The 16,713-nt window shown below is 34.8% G+C and overlaps 2 protein-coding genes and 1 non-coding gene across 5 annotated transcripts; 1 reads left to right on the top strand and 2 right to left on the bottom strand.

The window, feature by feature from the left end:
* Window positions 1–386: 386 nt before the first annotated feature.
* Window positions 387–6,489, top strand: LOC132051691 (S-type anion channel SLAH2-like). Of its 3 annotated transcripts, none has more exons than XM_059442864.1 (7): window positions 387–596; window positions 1,410–1,619; window positions 2,026–2,212; window positions 3,293–3,793; window positions 4,352–5,122; window positions 5,714–5,745; window positions 5,837–6,489. In XM_059442864.1, exons 3-7 carry the CDS (start codon window positions 2,042–2,044, stop codon window positions 6,246–6,248), a joined length of 1,887 nt encoding a protein of 628 aa, XP_059298847.1. In that variant the 5' UTR covers window positions 387–596; window positions 1,410–1,619; window positions 2,026–2,041; the 3' UTR covers window positions 6,249–6,489. The 3 variants fall into 3 exon arrangements, with proteins under 3 accessions (XP_059298847.1, XP_059298849.1, XP_059298848.1); XM_059442866.1 differs by lacking the exon at window positions 387–596 and adding an exon at window positions 642–791; XM_059442865.1 differs by lacking the exon at window positions 387–596 and adding an exon at window positions 831–995.
* Window positions 6,490–9,191: 2,702 nt separating this feature from the next.
* On the bottom strand, window positions 9,192–9,292 carry LOC132054977 (U6 spliceosomal RNA). The gene has a single exon (XR_009414449.1). It is a non-coding gene; the product is annotated as a U6 spliceosomal RNA (small nuclear RNA).
* Window positions 9,293–12,971: 3,679 nt separating this feature from the next.
* Window positions 12,972–14,416, bottom strand: LOC132054424 (probable membrane-associated kinase regulator 6). Its single transcript, XM_059446434.1, has 2 exons — window positions 13,709–14,416; window positions 12,972–13,340 (listed from the first exon to the last, which is right to left on the bottom strand). Exons 1-2 carry the CDS (start codon window positions 14,301–14,303, stop codon window positions 13,330–13,332), a joined length of 606 nt encoding a protein of 201 aa, XP_059302417.1. The 5' UTR covers window positions 14,304–14,416; the 3' UTR covers window positions 12,972–13,329.
* Window positions 14,417–16,713: the final 2,297 nt, after the last annotated feature.

A 16,713-nucleotide genomic window follows, 5' to 3' on the forward strand; every position in this document is an offset into this window, starting at 1 on the left:
TGCAAATCTAGACAATAAGCATTGACCATTTGAATGCAAACCACCCACACACACTTAAAGGAAAATGGTTATTTTAAGTTTTTAACGGTTAAAAACTTAAAATAACTTAAAATAACCATTTTCCTTTAATATTTTCCTTCCCCAAAAAAAAAAAAAAAAAAATTTGTTGCATTTCGTGCATATTTGCACTGAAATACCCATTTGGGTTTAAAAAAAAAAAGGCATGCCATTTTGGTGTAATGGCTGTAAAAAGAAGCCATTTTGGCTCCGGACTCAGATGCTTTGATGCTTCCCCTAATTCTTGGCTGTCTATTTTTGAGTTACTTCTCAATGACAATTTCTATACAATATGGTACATCGAATTCCTTATATATCATTTTCTTTCTTCACCTATAGTTTTTAATGCAGCTAGAAGAATATATATCATTACAAGCGTGGAGGCTGGAGTTTTATATCATACCACTTGCTGTATTGTGTACTATATTTTATATGAAGCTGAAAAGTATCTTGGAGTATCAATAAGTCTGGGCTCTTATTTTGTTGGCATCTGTACCCTTGATTTCTATTATATTTTGTCAATCCTTTGACATTAATAGGTAGGTTATATTACATTTCGTTATGTTACCTGTTTTGGAGAACTCGTAAGAATAAATTATTTTGTCGAGAACCTCCGCTGTTTCACTATTGTCCAAGCAGTTTATTTAATGAAACGAGGTACTATGAGTGGGTACCCAAACCTACGGATATTGACTTAATTGGTTTACTTGCCAAAAGTACAGAAGCTGCCAAAAGTATTATACTTATTTGGTTTTCTCTCTCTCATTTGCTCAGAATTAATTACAGTTTTCTATTTAGTACCTTTTGTATTGAGATTGTATGAAGTCATATGCAGGTTGAAATTGAATTCTGATGATTTCATCTGTGTCTTTGTTGAAATTATTTTCACATTAGTAGTGTTCTTGCTTCTGGTTCTGACTAATTCGGTTTCACTCGGGGTAGGCCCGCTAAGAGTATTCTCCTATCAATATATCATTGTATTCTCTGTTGTCAAGGCTCGAACTCGAAAGTTGTAGTCAGGGGTGAAAAAATACAATCCAAATGTCTTCAACAAGTATACATGTTTGTTCTGCTTATTAGCTGGCAAAGAGTTAGCAGTCAAATCTGTCAATAAAATGGAGGACAAATATTCAAGCTTGTACCTTCTATATTCATTTTTCACCTACCATAGTACATTGAAATTCTAAGCTCGTGACTTTCTTGGTTTCATATTGTTTATGTTTTACTAAAAGGATATTTATTTTATTTTCATACATGGCAGCTGTATCCATAACAAATATGATGTGACTGATGTGTGCTTCCTAGAACTATGCATGAATCATCCTATTTATTCTTCTTCCTGTGTCTTGCAGACGTGGGTTTTTCTCTAAATCTTGGTTGTTACTAGTCGACCTCGGCTGATATTTCTTTGTCATTTATATCTCCTCTCAGAGGAAAAAAAAATCAGATCTTTTGGTGCTACAAGAAAGAGCTTCATTCAATCTAAGTACTGTAGCTGATTAAGGGGGAGTATATTTCAATTCCATAATAGTCAGCATTAAAGAAGCAGAACAAAAACGGAGGTAAGCTTGTCTGAGTTATATATGTAGCTTTTGAATTCACAAAATTTCCCAGTGTATCAGAATGTATACTTTTTCTCGTAGAACAGATTTCTTGTGGTCTGTGAAAAGTAAAAGATGACAGTTATAGAGCGGTTGCTAGCGAGGACCATTAAAGGGAAACGTAAATGTATTGGATTTTTCTGTAACTTTACTAAAGGAACTCTTATAGTTGTATTTAAATTTGTTCTGGAACTCATGTATGAGAAAAATTGACATTCATTCAAACAAGCCATCGGTGTAAGTCAACCATTGGAACCCATGGAACATATACAGGATCTTTTATTTATGCTCATAGCATACGAAATTATGTTTATCATTTCCTGTGTTTGTAGCACATACCTACTGATAAGATTATTGTCTCTTTCAGATCCTGTAGTATAGCCATGGAAACAAGTGGACTGACTAATTCCGATAGGGAAAATTCTACCGAAATACTACTTCCACCGCTTATCAAATTCATTTCAGATGAAATGGATGACTTTGATAGCATAATAGAGAATGTCAGTAATCAACTGGATCAAGCTGGATCTCACTTTCAGGATTCAGCTGTCAGGGTAAGTCTTTTGTCTTAGTAATATTAATAGTGGTTAGATGCTGCCTTCTTTAGTTGTATTTGATTGTATCCACATTTCGATGGACTTGATAAATCTTCTTATCTTGCGATTGTTTGTGCCTTTACTACCCTTACGGTTAATCTAGCTGTTGTGGCTCATGGATTAAGAAGGACCGTTCGGCTAAGGTTGTAGGTTTTAGTAGCCTCAACTTGTTGCGTCTGTTATGAACCAAGGAGTAGATTATTATTAGACAAAATCTTATTGCTTTCAAGCATAATTTACTAACAATAGCTTGAGCTGTATGATTCTGTTCAAGTTGATTAGAAGCTTCATTTACAGATACAAGTTATTTTCCATATAAGTGCTGACTTGATTTGTTCATTCTAAATCTATACCTTACTTTTTACATAAATATCTTTCTCAGCGGTCTTTGTGTAATTATCTTGAGAAGCTCTCGGTGGTCGATGTTGCCTTTATCATATTTAGAAATCTTTAAAGAGCAGAAGAACAAATCCATTCCAGATAGACTGGGCCTAAAATATGTAGCTAAAGATCAAAGTCATCAGAAATTACTTACAGGCCTAATTTTTGGACTTGAGATAAGAATTTGCCGTCTCAAACTTTTTACAACAGAACTACCAGTCAAGACTCTCTCTTTATTTTTAATCAGTTCCAAAGCGCTAGTTTCGCACAGGATATGCGGATATCAAAACTTGATTTAGTGAAGATATACTAGGTGGTGAAATCTTATAAGTCAAAAACCAAAAATTAGAATGACTATTTGGCTAGGGAATTGAATGTCAGATTAACTGCACCATTAACCATAAGTTTACTGCTGGCCATTACATGCAAATTATACCTATTTTTAATATGTCGCTCACATTTTGTCTATTTTATTCTTATCTTGAAACATTTTACATCTCTGATCTTGGAATTTTCAACATCTTCCTATGTAGCGTCTTCACTTCATTTAGACAGAGAAGGAACTATCTTAATGCCACTAGAGTGTAAATCTTTGATATTACTCAGTAATTCAGTGCGACATTTCACTGACCTAATACTCTCTATTGATCTTGGTAGGAAACTGAAGCTGCTACTGAACGACCACATGAAAGGAAGCATTCGGTTTCTATTAGCATGCCACCCTCTCCTTTGGCAGCTCACTTACCAAGCCAAAAAAGAGTTGTCTTCAGTGATAATAATGAGATTATATTCAGCAATATTGACACTTCTGATTCTGCTACTACATCAACCGATGCTGGTACTAATCATAATAAAAAGGTCAAGTTTTATTCTCAGCCAATGCCAAGAAGTACTGCATCTCCTCAGGCTCCTGCTATCGGGAAACTTCTCAGCTATTCAGACTTTCCATCAAAAAATCCCAAGATTATTAAGCAAAGGGATCCAAGGTTCGACTCTTTCAAAACATGGTCTGGTAAACTTGAGAGACAATTAACAATGCGAGGAAAGAACCAGGAAGCACAGCAAGAGTCAAACTCTCGACCGACTGCAGAGATAGAAAATATTCCTGTAGACCGATACTTTGCTGCCTTGGAGGGACCAGAGTTGGATACTCTACGGGTAAGCTTTTCTCCTTGGTTTCACCCACCATTTTATTCGTCTGCAGAAATTTGCTTCAAATGAAGATAAACTTTTAAGGATTACTAGCATGTGAGATCATGAAAGCATTAATGCATTTCCAGTTTGGATCTTTCAAGTAAACATTGGAAAAGAAAGTGAAAAATTAATAGCATTTTAGGGGCAGTTACATACATATTGATTTTGTGCATTCATTTGTATATGACATTCAATTACTTGGTTGAAACCTGCATAGGTATTTGAAGGATGAAATTTGTCCTTGACTTTAAGTATTTATTCTGTGATGGCATGTTTAGTCATCTAAGTAAGAGCAGATCCATGTGTCTGTATGTCTTTTTGGCTTTAAAACCAAGAAGTTGCATGCCTAAATTGAAAATTGAATTCATGTATCTGAAAAGATAATGTTTGTTAAACTGATACTTTTGAGATAACCATTTCTGTGCTTATACGATGAAGTGTCTTTTCTTTCTTTCCTTTTTAGTCCGAGAACACTAATACGGTGAATTAAGTGTTGGTAACACATGCTTTTTCCTCTTACAGGCTTCTGAGAAAAGTATTCTTCCAGAGGACAAGAAATGGCCTTTCCTTCTTCGGTATCCTATTTCTTCCTTTGGAATCTGTCTTGGTGTTAGTAGCCAAGCTATTATGTGGAAAGCTCTGGCCACTTCTCCCTCAACAACATTCCTCCACGTAAGCTTGAACGTGAATCTCGTCCTTTGGTGCATATCCGTGGCCCTTATGGCCATGGTTGCTTTCACTTATGCTCTCAAAATCATTTTTTACTTTGAAGCAGTTCGTCGGGAGTACTATCACCCGATACGTGTTAACTTCTTCTTTGCTCCCTGGATAGCACTTCTATTCTTAGCACTAGGAGTTCCACCATCAGTTACTAAAAACCTGCCCGAAGCTTTATGGTACATCCTTATGACCCCAATATTTTGCTTAGAGCTTAAGATATACGGACAATGGATGTCTGGAGGACAACGAAGGCTCTCAAAGGTTGCTAATCCCGTAAATCATCTCTCTGTTGTTGGAAATTTTGTTGGCGCTTTGCTTGGTGCATCCATGGGACTAAAAGAAGGCCCGATATTCTTCTATGCTGTTGGATTGGCTCATTATGCTGTCCTATTTGTGACACTTTACCAAAGACTTCCAACAAATCAAACGCTGCCAAAGGATCTTCATCCGGTCTTCTTTCTATTTGTTGCTGCACCTAGTGTTGCTTCTATGGCATGGGCAGCAATCCAAGGGTCCTTTGATTATGGATCTCGGATTTCTTATTTCATCGCCCTGTTCCTTTATTTCTCACTGGTAAGTCATTATGCTAGGCACATTTAGCATTCAAATACATCATAACCTTTCTGGTCAGCCAGGAATAGGAAATCATCTCTAATTATTTCTGAAAGGTTTATTGGCAGTTTCTTCCACATGGTTCAGCTGTATTCTGAACTTCTTACTCAGGTCTATCGTACCGAGTTAATGCTGAAGCCAGCACGTGGCATATATTTTGTAGTCTAGTAAAGTTTCAGGATACTGTCGAGTTCATACTTCATCCTTGGAGATTTGTGATGTCAACAACGATAGAGAATTGAATATACAAGATGTGATATCAAGTATCTGAACATAGGGTGTGTTTGACATCGCAATTTTCTCAAGTTTGTTGGTCAAAATGTTTTCTCTATGAAAAAAGTTCAGTAAAAATCAGGAAAATGACTTGGTGGGAGTAGGGAAAACAAGTTCCATAAGTGATATTCCATTCTAATTGTAACAAAACCATTATTTCGATGAAAACATTTCGTTCATACCAAACACACCGGTTAATGAGAATCATATTGCTACTTTAGTCCTCAAAATATTTTTGTTCGAGTGTAAGGCTAATCCTTTATTCTTGTTCCTTTACAGGCTGTTCGTATTAATTTCTTCCGAGGCATCAGGTATGTGTAATTTTCCTTTGTCCTGTAAAGCTCTCTTATTCCTCTTCATCTTTGCTTAATGTTAAAAGCTAGCCTCATTTGTTAACTTCAGGTTTTCATTGACTTGGTGGGCGTATACTTTTCCCATGACCGGAGCTGCTATTGCCACCATCAGATATTCAGCCGTAGTTACCAACATTGTGACAAAGTGTCTAGTCGTCATACTTTGCTCAATTTCTACACTCGCAGTAACCGCGCTCCTTGTGACAACCATCATCTATGCCTTTGTTCTGAGAGACCTCTTTCCGAATGACATTTCAATTGCAATTAGTGAAAGAAGGCATAAAACAACTGGAATATGGCATCTTAGTAAATTTGGCAGCTCAGATCCAAAAGATATCGAGCAATATCTTAAATATGTAGATTCTTCGGATGGAAAAGATATTGAAGCTTCTCTTGCACATCCAAACTCTAGTACCATAGAGTTGAGCACCTCTGTCCCTAATGAAGTCCATCAACAGTGATTTAAGCAGTTTCCGCTACCTTTTTGTAAATTTCTTTTGATTTTTAATCAAGTGAGGATCACCAAGATTTTTGGCAGTTCCTGTGAACTTGATATAGAAAAATGAAAGTGAAAGGTTCTTGTAATGAGGTACAAACTCTATGGAGAAGTAAATTTTTCTAGTGTCTTTCCAAATTTTAACATGTTTTCATTTTTATTAACTGCTCGACATGATCGTTTCTAATGTTATGAAGATTCTTCCATCTGTTTGAGTTAGTGCATAGCTATCTTGTGATGGTTTGCAGGAAAGAATTACATTACACGTGCAAATTTTTGGAAATAACTATCATTTTATTTGGTGCCAAACCAAACTCCAGGCTTATGCAATAAAGGACTATTGCAAAAGGAACTTCAAATATCTGAAGATTTTGGATTGAGTGATTATATGCTTTCACGTAGTATCATAGTCAATCTTTTGGTAATTTCATTTTCACATTTCTCAAGTCTGTCTTTAAAAGTTCACGTACGAAAACCAACATCGTGTTACACACGTGACACATGGAAAGATATTGAGTTACATAATTGCATCACGCCAGTTGTTTAAGGATTTTCAAACTGTTTATAAAGTCATTACATTAATCTATCTATTTCTTTAAGATTTTGTCTTGGATGTTGTATTTTGCATTTTTTTTAAGTGAATCATCCGACCAATAAGAAGTGCTAGTACGCAGGCTCTCTGCTTTCTTTTATGTTGATTCATCATAAACTTGCATTATGAAACCTAGCTTACGCCTCTGACTGCATTTTTTCATATAATTAGTTTTCTTACTCATATATTTCTTTTGTCTTTATTATTTATATTTATATATATTTCAAGGGATTCATTATCATTCAAAGCAATCTCTTTTGAACAAATCATTCAAAACTGATGAATTCACCCCTGAGATAGGAAAAAGAGAGTTCACTCATGAGTCAAACATAGTAACATACCCAATACTCTCTAAGGTGGCGTCTATTTCTAAAGTGTTGGAGTTTATGAGATTACAAACTCAGCTTTTAATTTTTTGGCAAAAGTATTTATTTGAACTAAATATTAAAAAAAAAAGAAGTTACTCAGTTTATAAGATTTTCAAACACAATTTATTGAGTCCTTTCAAGCGATTGGGAATCAGTTTATAATTTCTCCCCCTTTTTAATCTTTTCTATTCTCCTTTTTTTTTTTCTTCTCCTTAGACCAAAAGGACATTGTTCTTGTTCAAAGGGATGAACCATGCATGAAGAAGTTAGTCTTGGGGTCAAAAGTGATTAAAATTATCTCTCTTTAAAGGCTGGCAAATCAAATAGTCTTTTAATGTCACATCAATGAAGCAATTAGTTTAGAATGTGAGATACGAAAATTACCTCTATCATCTTAAAACTGCAACTTAGAGCTTCGTTTATAGATACATTCGTGAAGCAATCAAATTAGAGTGCGAGAGACTAACATTGTCTCCGTCATCTTAAGGCTGACCAGTTGGGCTTCTTTTAGACATCCATAAAGAGACAAGCTTAAGGTGCAATGTAACTAAAATTGTCCACCTTAAGACTGAAATTTAGATATTCTTTTAAGGACAAATTCGTGAAGAAACCAGCTTCAGGTGCAAAGGGACTAAAATTGTCCACATTCTTTATAAAGAAAAATTGTCCATCTTAAGACCAACAATTTAGAAGGCGTTACATTGAAGACTTGGTAGGTTTAATGGCTTCGACCTGAATATTTGGCGAACATTTAAGCCTCCAACTTGCAGATATGGTGGATTTGAAATTTCAACTCGAAGACTTCAACCTGAAGAATTGGCAACCTGCAAAAAGATTATAATCATAAGAAACCCATTTGCCAGGGCGGTTATTTACCCCCGTTAAACCATCAATATTTGATGAAGGTCCAAAGTTCAACGAAGATTGCATGTAGACCTGATCTTCATGCGCCCGATCAAGCGATTTATATTCCATCATACTTTATTCGAACAACGCTTGTGGTTAATACATAATTTGAAACTCACGTGATATTAAGTTGCCTACGTACCTAGGTGAAGAGGATCGAATCATTCCGCAGTTCGTAGGTCAGAACAAATGGGATCTGTTTTGTGTCCTAACTTTTGCATAGGGCTCATATTCTAAGGTTTTCAACTTAGTATAATTTTTTGGTTCTAACTTTTACTTAGGCTGTTTCTTGCGAAATTCTCAACATAACAGATGTTTTTTAGGCCCTAACTTTTTCCTAGACCGCCTCTTATAAATTTTTTAATCTAGTAGATAATTTTTTTGACCGTACACAATTTATATTTTTACGATTAGGAATAACGTGCAGTTTATGAAATAACCACACCACACATGCATAACAGCATAACCATGCCACGGCAAAATGAGAACTCCTGAGCTTAAGCAAGCTAATTCACATTCTATAATCACTTTATCTAACCATTCCAAGTAATTAGATTGGAATTAGGTTAGCAAGAAAAATATCAAATTTCACTTTAATTTCTGACACCAAACAACACAAATGTTGTTCCAAATTTTAACACTTCTGATTAACTGTTAAATTATATGTTCACAACATTCATTTACCCAATGTCAGAAAGCATTTGACATGTAACTTGACATTAAATTTTAAAAAGAAAAAGCCTTTGCCATTTAAGCTAAATCTTCCAAGTCCAAAATTTCTAACCAAAAAAATAATCACAATACAATCTTCACAATACACTTTAGAAACTAAAATTTCACAACTGTATACTCACTGTTTCTAAAGCAAGAAGCTTTTAACGTACACGTAAACAAAGCACAAGAAAATGAAAATAGACCTCAGGTTAGAGATTTCAACAGAACCGAATGAGTGAAAAGGCAAAATCTAAGAAAATAAAGCTCCAAAATGGAGGGGAAAAAAAAAAATCCCACGGAGATGCAGAAATGGTGGTTGGGTGGGAAAAAAAACTTGGATCATTTCTCTATTTGTGCGTGTCATCCTTGCGCAGATGCCATGCTAATCTTCTCTGTAGCGTTCCAATTTTATCGGATGTCCCGAAGGGCCAAACATGGGTCTTAGGTTCTACAATATAAACACGGAAAAGCTTCATCCCGCAACCGATATGGGAGAACTAGCTAGCTGGGTTTTAGTTGGCACGGGACTGGGCTGCTGTTTAAATTGTTCGCTCTGAACAAAGCCCAGTAGAGCCTGGACTTCTCCGTAATGGGCCGGCCTTCTCATTTTACTAATGTGTCTCAATGTACTTTTTTTTTTTGTGCAGATTGTCCTTCAAAGGCATTGATCTTAATTTTTGTCCTTGGTGTGATGCCTTTCATTTTCTTTCCTTTACCTAAAAATTAGCGAAACTTCGAGTTCAAAAATGCCGTGGAATAAAAGTTTTAAAAAAATTAGCAAGGAAGAAGTTTAAATTCAAACTCTACCTTATAAGGTAAAGTTTACAAGAAAACTCCTGACAAATAGTAGAAAGCTCCTGCCCAAACTCCTCGTTGCACATTCTTCTCAAAGATGAATTACAATTCACAAGCTGTCTGCTGCACTTCCTTCTCCAACATTGACGTGCCTCTTGAATATCGTCAACTGGAAGTCTCTTGAATACTTCCGATACTGTTAAAAAAGGTTTAAGAGATATTAACATAGAACTAGAAAGATTTTTTTAAATCTAAGTGGAAAAATAAATTGGATAGCACAACTGGGGAAGTACATCAACATTGTTTAGCCATAGACAATATGGCTACCTTATAAGGCAGAGTTTGGGCAAAAGTTTTGCCTTAAGGCCTAACTTTTGTCCGAATAAGCCTTTGCTACAAATCTCTGCCTTGTAATTTTGTTTTTTCGATTGACCGAGTTTCGAACCCAGAACCTTGGGATATTAGGCGAAGGACAAAAATTAAAAACTAACAAATTGAGGGACAAAAATGAAAAACCAGTGCCTTTGAAGGCAATTGTGCAAATACCTCTCAATTTACGTGACACCTTTCGCTATTTCGAGAGTTAAATGATTTTTTTTAATCAAAAAATTGCATGGATTACCATTCATACGGACTGGTCTTCATTTTTCTGCACGGATTTCCCTTCTTTTGGTGTGGTCTTTAATTTTTGTCCTTCGCTTAAAAAAGTGGCCGAAAATATCCTGAGGTTCTGCATTCAATCCCCAGCACTTTAGTTATGCTTTAAGGTAACCTCTGCCGGATCCGGCAGAACTTTAGTTATGCCTTAAGGCAACCTATGCCATATAAGGCAGACTTTTTCAAAAGCTTTGCCTTGCGATTTTTTATTTTATTTTTAAGCTTGATCCAGGGTTCGAACGCAGAGACTCAGGGTATTCTAGACGAAAGGCAAAAATTAAAGACCAACAATTTGATGGGCTAAAGACCACCCCGAATAAGGGGCATTCCTGCGAATTTCCCACTGGTCTTTAATTTTTGTCTCTACTTCTCATTTAATGAAAATTTATGGGCGAAAGTAGCCTCGCACCTGAGATTCTGGGTTCGATTCCCAGCAGAGTCGAAAATAATAATAATTTCGCAAGGTTCGTGGAAATGAAGTTCTGCCTTAATTTCGCAACTATGCCTATAGGCATAGGTTCTTTGTAGTTTCATAGACTTTTGCCGTGTCAACGAATAGGCATAGTTTCTTATGAACTTATGCCTTGCGATTTTTTTTTTAACTGAGCGGAGGTTCGAACCCAGAACCTCGGGGTATTTTCAGCCACCATTTTAAGCGAAGGGAAAAATTAAAGACCAGCAATTTGAGGGGCAAAAATTAACGACCAACACTTTTGACGGGCAATCGTGCAAATTGCCCTTTTTTTATTACCATATTTTTTTATACGCCTTTAAAATATTATGAATTGTCAATTATTGAGACTTATAGTACATTTTACGTAGTTTCCAAATATGTAAATTTTATTTCAAAAAATTTTAGAAATTTCATACCCAAATTTACGGTCAAAATTCAAAAGTTTGACTCTTAAAGTTCAAACTGTGTCATGTTAATAGGGACAGAGGAAATAGTAAACTTGCACCATGAAACATAGCTTGCGCCTTTTGACTACATATTTTTCATATAATTAGTTTTCTTAATTAATCATATTTAACTGTTTTATGTTTCAAAGGAGTCATAATCATTCAAAGCGCTTTCTTTTGAACGAAGCATTGAAAACAGATGAATTGTATGAATTCTCTCTTGACATACTCATGCCCGGTACTCTTGTAGGTGACGTTTATTTCTAAAGTCTTGGAGTTTATGAGTTTAAAAACTCTAACTTTTAAGTTTTTGAAAAAAAGTATTAATTTTTTTGTACTAATTTTATAAGTAAGATTTTCAAACTCAAATTTCACAATCATGGATGTTAAAGAAAATAATTAAGAGGGATGTTCAAAGAAACAGCAAGTCAATCCGCGACCATAGTCCTTATGCGAGAATTTCATGCTTTGTAGAATCATTTTTGATAGGACCCCACAAAATCATCAACAATCATCTTTGAAATTTATGATGCTTCATCATTCACCATTGTGACTTCGTAGATACATGTAATTTTTCCAAGTTATTTTAGAAGCCAGAGAAAAAAAGAAAATAATATTTAATTTTAAGAGTATCTATTCAAGTGTATCAATATATTCTCGATTTCTTGGCACATTTTCATGTGAATTTCTTTTGTATATTTTTTATTTATGTAGGGAATTGAAGGGTAGAAAAAAGGTCATATACCGAAAATCTGATGTGATCGATGGTGAACTTCTATATTTAATAGTCTAGCTATGTTTGGTAATCGTTGTGTCCTCACTGACAGTGAGCATGTAAGTGCTACATCATCTGTAATTCTCTAGTACTTAGTAATATATATCCTTTTAGCAGAAAAAAAAGACAGTGAACTCTTTTGTCAGAAAAAGAATGGCCAGATCTGTATTAGGGGAAACTATCTAATTCTTGGCATGAATTTGAACATTAATTTTTTATTTTCTTAAAATTAAAATTTACATTTATAGAAGTCATATTAAGAAATAAGAACAATATATTCACAACCTTCTATAATAAATTTTATTTAAAGATATTAGGGAAATCATAGTTAAAGAAAAATAGTTTTATATTCAAATTGGTATATTTTCCTTTTATCTGTCTGATTTATTGTTGTTCAAGGTTTGCTTATTAGCTTCTACATGACACTTGATTATTCCGATCCTAACATATAAATGTAATCTTTGTCCATTTTATATGACATAATTTTTTTTATAAGTCTATTTAAAAAAATTACACATTTCTATATTTAAAAATAAGTTAACTATAAACTTTTTCTTAATGATTGTTTTATAAGCACACAAATATTACGGCATGCATGTTTTGATACCCCATATAATTAAATGCAGAGTTAGCTAAAGATAGGACATAATAGACGAATTTTTTTTCCTATAGGTAATATTATTTACTAGTTGAGAATAAGTTTTTAGACTTGTTAGAGAATTAATTTTTACACACACACGTTTGTATATATAAGCATATGTTTTACTTTATTTTATTTAGTATGACAATGATATGAAATGAGCTTAAATGAAAAAGTGAGGATTTATATAACCGATCCAAACTTGTTTGAAGTTGATGCATAGTTGTTGTTTTATCATGTTTTGACACCCTGAGTTTAAAAAATTTCTAGGCATGCAAATATTATAATATGTTTCAAATTAAAAATTTACATTTTGTATCTAATAAATAATGTCACACAAATTGAAAAGTGGGAGTATAAAGATATCATTACATATGACTTTACAAAGCACAAACCAAGACATTTCCAACTTGAAAGTGATTCTTTCTTGAGAAAAAAGGGAAAACACAAGGACAAACAATGTGAGTCACGTAGATTCTTTGTCTCCTCCAAAATTCCAAGAATTTCCCTTGGCCTTTCTTGGAGTAGACAAGAACACAAAGGGACAATCAATCTATATGGCCACAATATATTTGTGAATATCTTCACTTCACACCTCTCATCATCTTTTTCCTTCTTTTTCTTTCTTCTATCACCTACGTATCATTTAAGTAGACTTTGCATTTCTTTCTTTTTCTCGTAGTGCTGAAGCTTCATTAATTACTCGTCACCTGAAATAGACAAAAAAAAAAAGGCAGTTTTCTAATAAGAAAATGATCAAGAAAAGTTTCAACTATAATTATAATTTATATGTATATCCATTAACTACTACTACTACTTCTCGATACCAACTTAATCATATATTATTAAGAAATGAATTTTGAATATAACTCATGCGCATATCTAGCTGACCATCATAACATGAAAGTTATAACAGAAAGTACAAAAATATAACACCTCCTGATATGCCCAAGACTAGATAAATGGACTCAAATATAATTTACCATCTAAAGTAAGTGAATCTACCTAATTCAACTCAACAAATTAGATCATGATAATGAGAATTGCCAAAAATTGCATATTGCATAAAGAGACACACCATTAATAGTTCTTTTGCAATGTAGAACAGCCTCATAAATGGAGCTCTCAGAATCACAAGACCTGCGCCAATCATCTTCAGAATAATTAGCTATGCTTGTCCTTGGAGTTACAGATGTCCCTTGAGAACTTTCCCAGTTCTTATTATACATAATTCCCTCTACAGATCTTGTACTTATACTACTATTACTTTTGCACCCAAAATTAGCACATCTTATTTTCTGGCACAAAGGCTTCAGAAAATCTAACAACTTTTGAAAAATCCCAAGTCCTCTCCTAGAGGAAGTATGCACTTCTTTCTTGGTAACTGAAGAATTTAGAGATGAAGGCTCTATATTTTTCATTATGGAGACAGTAGTACTGGAGATGAGTTCTTGATCAGATGGAGACTGATCTGATATTGGAAAATTGAAGTTGATGAAATCTTGTGGATTAACGTTAGAGAATCTTTTTGAAGGAGAAAGTGAGGGATCCATCTCAATGAAGGCGGCTTCTTCTTCATATTCCTCCATGCTATCAAAATTAGATGGTTTTGTGTTTACTGACCAACTGTATGAGAAGCTCTCTATGGAGAGAGACTGGTGGGAATCTTCCATGACTGATCGATTCTCTTTGATTTGATTATCTGCATACAAACAAGAGAAGAGAAGAGAGAAGAAAAGAAAGGGTTCTCATCAAGTTTACATGGAAAGAAGTTATATGTGGTGAGCCGGTGACAGTAGTAAATTTTAACGTGTGATGAGCAAGTTATTAGCTCGTTTTTATTAAGATACTAATTAATGTTTATTAAGAGATATACCTATAAATGTGCAGATATACCACGTACGTAGAACTTAAATACAGAATAATACTCTTTTCCGGTCCCAAATATTACTAGTTTTGAGTAATTAAATTTGTTTCAAAATATTTAACGTTTTAAAAAAAAATAAGAAGTCATTATATACATGGTAAAATATGGCCTGACACGTGGCAAGATGACAATAGGACACGTGGCGGAGGAAGATGAAATGCTTCTAGTTACAGCATTCAATACAAGCAAGAAGCTCAGGTTATAGCCAGAGTTAAGTTACAAGGGAAAACATCGGATAATTAATAGCGGAATAACGTTATAAGACCGGACCGGATCTGAAGCAAACGTACGTTACGATTTAGTATTAAGGGCAATATTATTAGGATTTAATTACTGGTTAAAGGGTCCATGTATTTGTACTATAAAAGGAGCTTAACAAACCACAATGTGGGATCATCGAATAACACCGATTGCACACTATTCTTACAAGCTTTACTGCTCACATTTATTCTTTTAAATTGCTCTTTTGCTCCGGATTTGTATACTTGTTCTTAGAAAGTCTAAGGGCTTTACAGTTCCACCGGTGTAAACCTATCAAAGGATTTGCTTTCAGGATCATTTAAGCCGTGCTCAATTGCTTTATATTTAATTTCTTTTAGTCAATTAATTCATCTATTATCATTTTAATTAGCTTATTTTCACTGCTTATAACAAAATCAAATCACGTATCCTTTAAACCACTAAACAAATTTAACTGTTCGCTTTTTAGAGTAAACAGTTTGGCGCCCACTGTAGGGCTAAGGATAAAAGTGATATTGTTTTGTTGCTCTAACCATTAAACTTACAATTCTTAAATTTTTTGTCTCCAGATAATTCTTGAAAGATGGCCAACAATGGGAACCAAGTTGATGGAGTCTCAAGCAACTCGAGCACACATGAAAGGGGTCAACGAGTGGCGAAGATCGGAACCGAAACGAGCAAGTTCCAATCTCACCACGAGGATTCAAGCACACTGGAGAAGACTTCATTCCAAATGATGATCATGAAGAAAAAGCGGTTGCAAAAGCGGATCTGGGGATAGCGAAAATATTGGAGATATTGGAAAAGCAACAGAAAGCCATTACTGACTTGTAAACAGGATGATACAAGACCAATTCCATCGAGCTTCATGAAAATGGAGTCTTTGAAGATCATGGGAGGTCCACATAGGATGGCCTTCAAGATATGGGAGATAGCTTGGATGGAAGGCTTTAAGAGTCCAAGTCCCAAGAGCTTGCCTCTTAAAGTGGCTACAATTGCAAGCTTGGGTGATTCAAGGTCGGAAGATGGCTACTTGCGCGAAGGGCTATTTGTGCAAGTGGCTACTTTGCGCAAGGAGGGTTATGATTGCAAGAAGGCCATGCACGCAAGGTTGATTAGAGGGTCATCTATGCAGGAGGGACGTGTTTGGCCATTGAAGCCAATCTCAATGAAGACTACACTGAAGACTAGCCAAACAAGGCCCTTACTTCATTAAGGGTAGCATTGTAATTGCCTATTAGTCTTCTTTATGTTTGTATATATAGCTTGTCTTTCATTTCATTGGGACTTTTGATGAATTATGAATATTTTGAGTGTTTTTAGGGTTATCTGGGGAGAGAGAAACTTGTGAGAGGCCTTTGGTAGGCTCTTGTTGATTATTGATTGTGAGAGGATTGGTTCTTGGGAATTCAATTCCTCTTGAGGTCATCAAGAGGTTGGTGCTATCTAGAGTGTAATTAGGAGGTCTTGGTTATTGAAGAACCTTGGTTGCCTAATTGTGCTTTTATTTTTGTGTCAATCTATCTATCTTTATTTTCCTTTTGTTTATCCTTTTTAATTTCTCATTTTCGCGTATCCGTTCTTGTATCAATTGGTATCAGAGCTTGGATTAGATTTGTTCTATCAAATCTAGCCTAGGGTTTGTTGCCAAAAAAAAAAAAAAATCTGGAAATTTTCCACCAAAAACCCCAAAAATTCCGTGTTTGTTTTTGTTGTTTGTTATTAGATTCTTATTCCTTAGTACGTTAGGGTTTCAAATCTTCAAATTTCGTGTCATTGTCGATATTGAAGAATCTGCCATTGTTGAGCTTTGAAGCTTTGAAAATTCAAAAAGTGGGTTTGGTGATTGAGTTGAAATTGAGGCAAATTGAATATTGGGCTTTGTTCTCTAAGTGATAAGGAACCTAAATCTGAAA

Source organism: Lycium ferocissimum, chromosome 4 (genome assembly GCF_029784015.1).
Source record: "Lycium ferocissimum isolate CSIRO_LF1 chromosome 4, AGI_CSIRO_Lferr_CH_V1, whole genome shotgun sequence".
Classification (NCBI taxonomy): domain Eukaryota; kingdom Viridiplantae; phylum Streptophyta; class Magnoliopsida; order Solanales; family Solanaceae; genus Lycium; species Lycium ferocissimum.

Excerpts from the sequence above, each read along its gene's own strand:
- LOC132051691 (XM_059442864.1), top strand. The coding sequence starts at position 2,042 with ATGGAAACAAGTGGACTGACTAATTCCGATAGGGAAAATTCTACCGAA. Across the intron at positions 2,213-3,292 it reads TTCAGGATTCAGCTGTCAGG|GAAACTGAAGCTGCTACTGA; the intron begins GTAAGTCTTTTG and ends TGATCTTGGTAG. Across the intron at positions 3,794-4,351 it reads CAGAGTTGGATACTCTACGG|GCTTCTGAGAAAAGTATTCT; the intron begins GTAAGCTTTTCT and ends TTCCTCTTACAG.
- LOC132054424 (XM_059446434.1), bottom strand. The coding sequence starts at position 14,303 with ATGGAAGATTCCCACCAGTCTCTCTCCATAGAGAGCTTCTCATACAGT.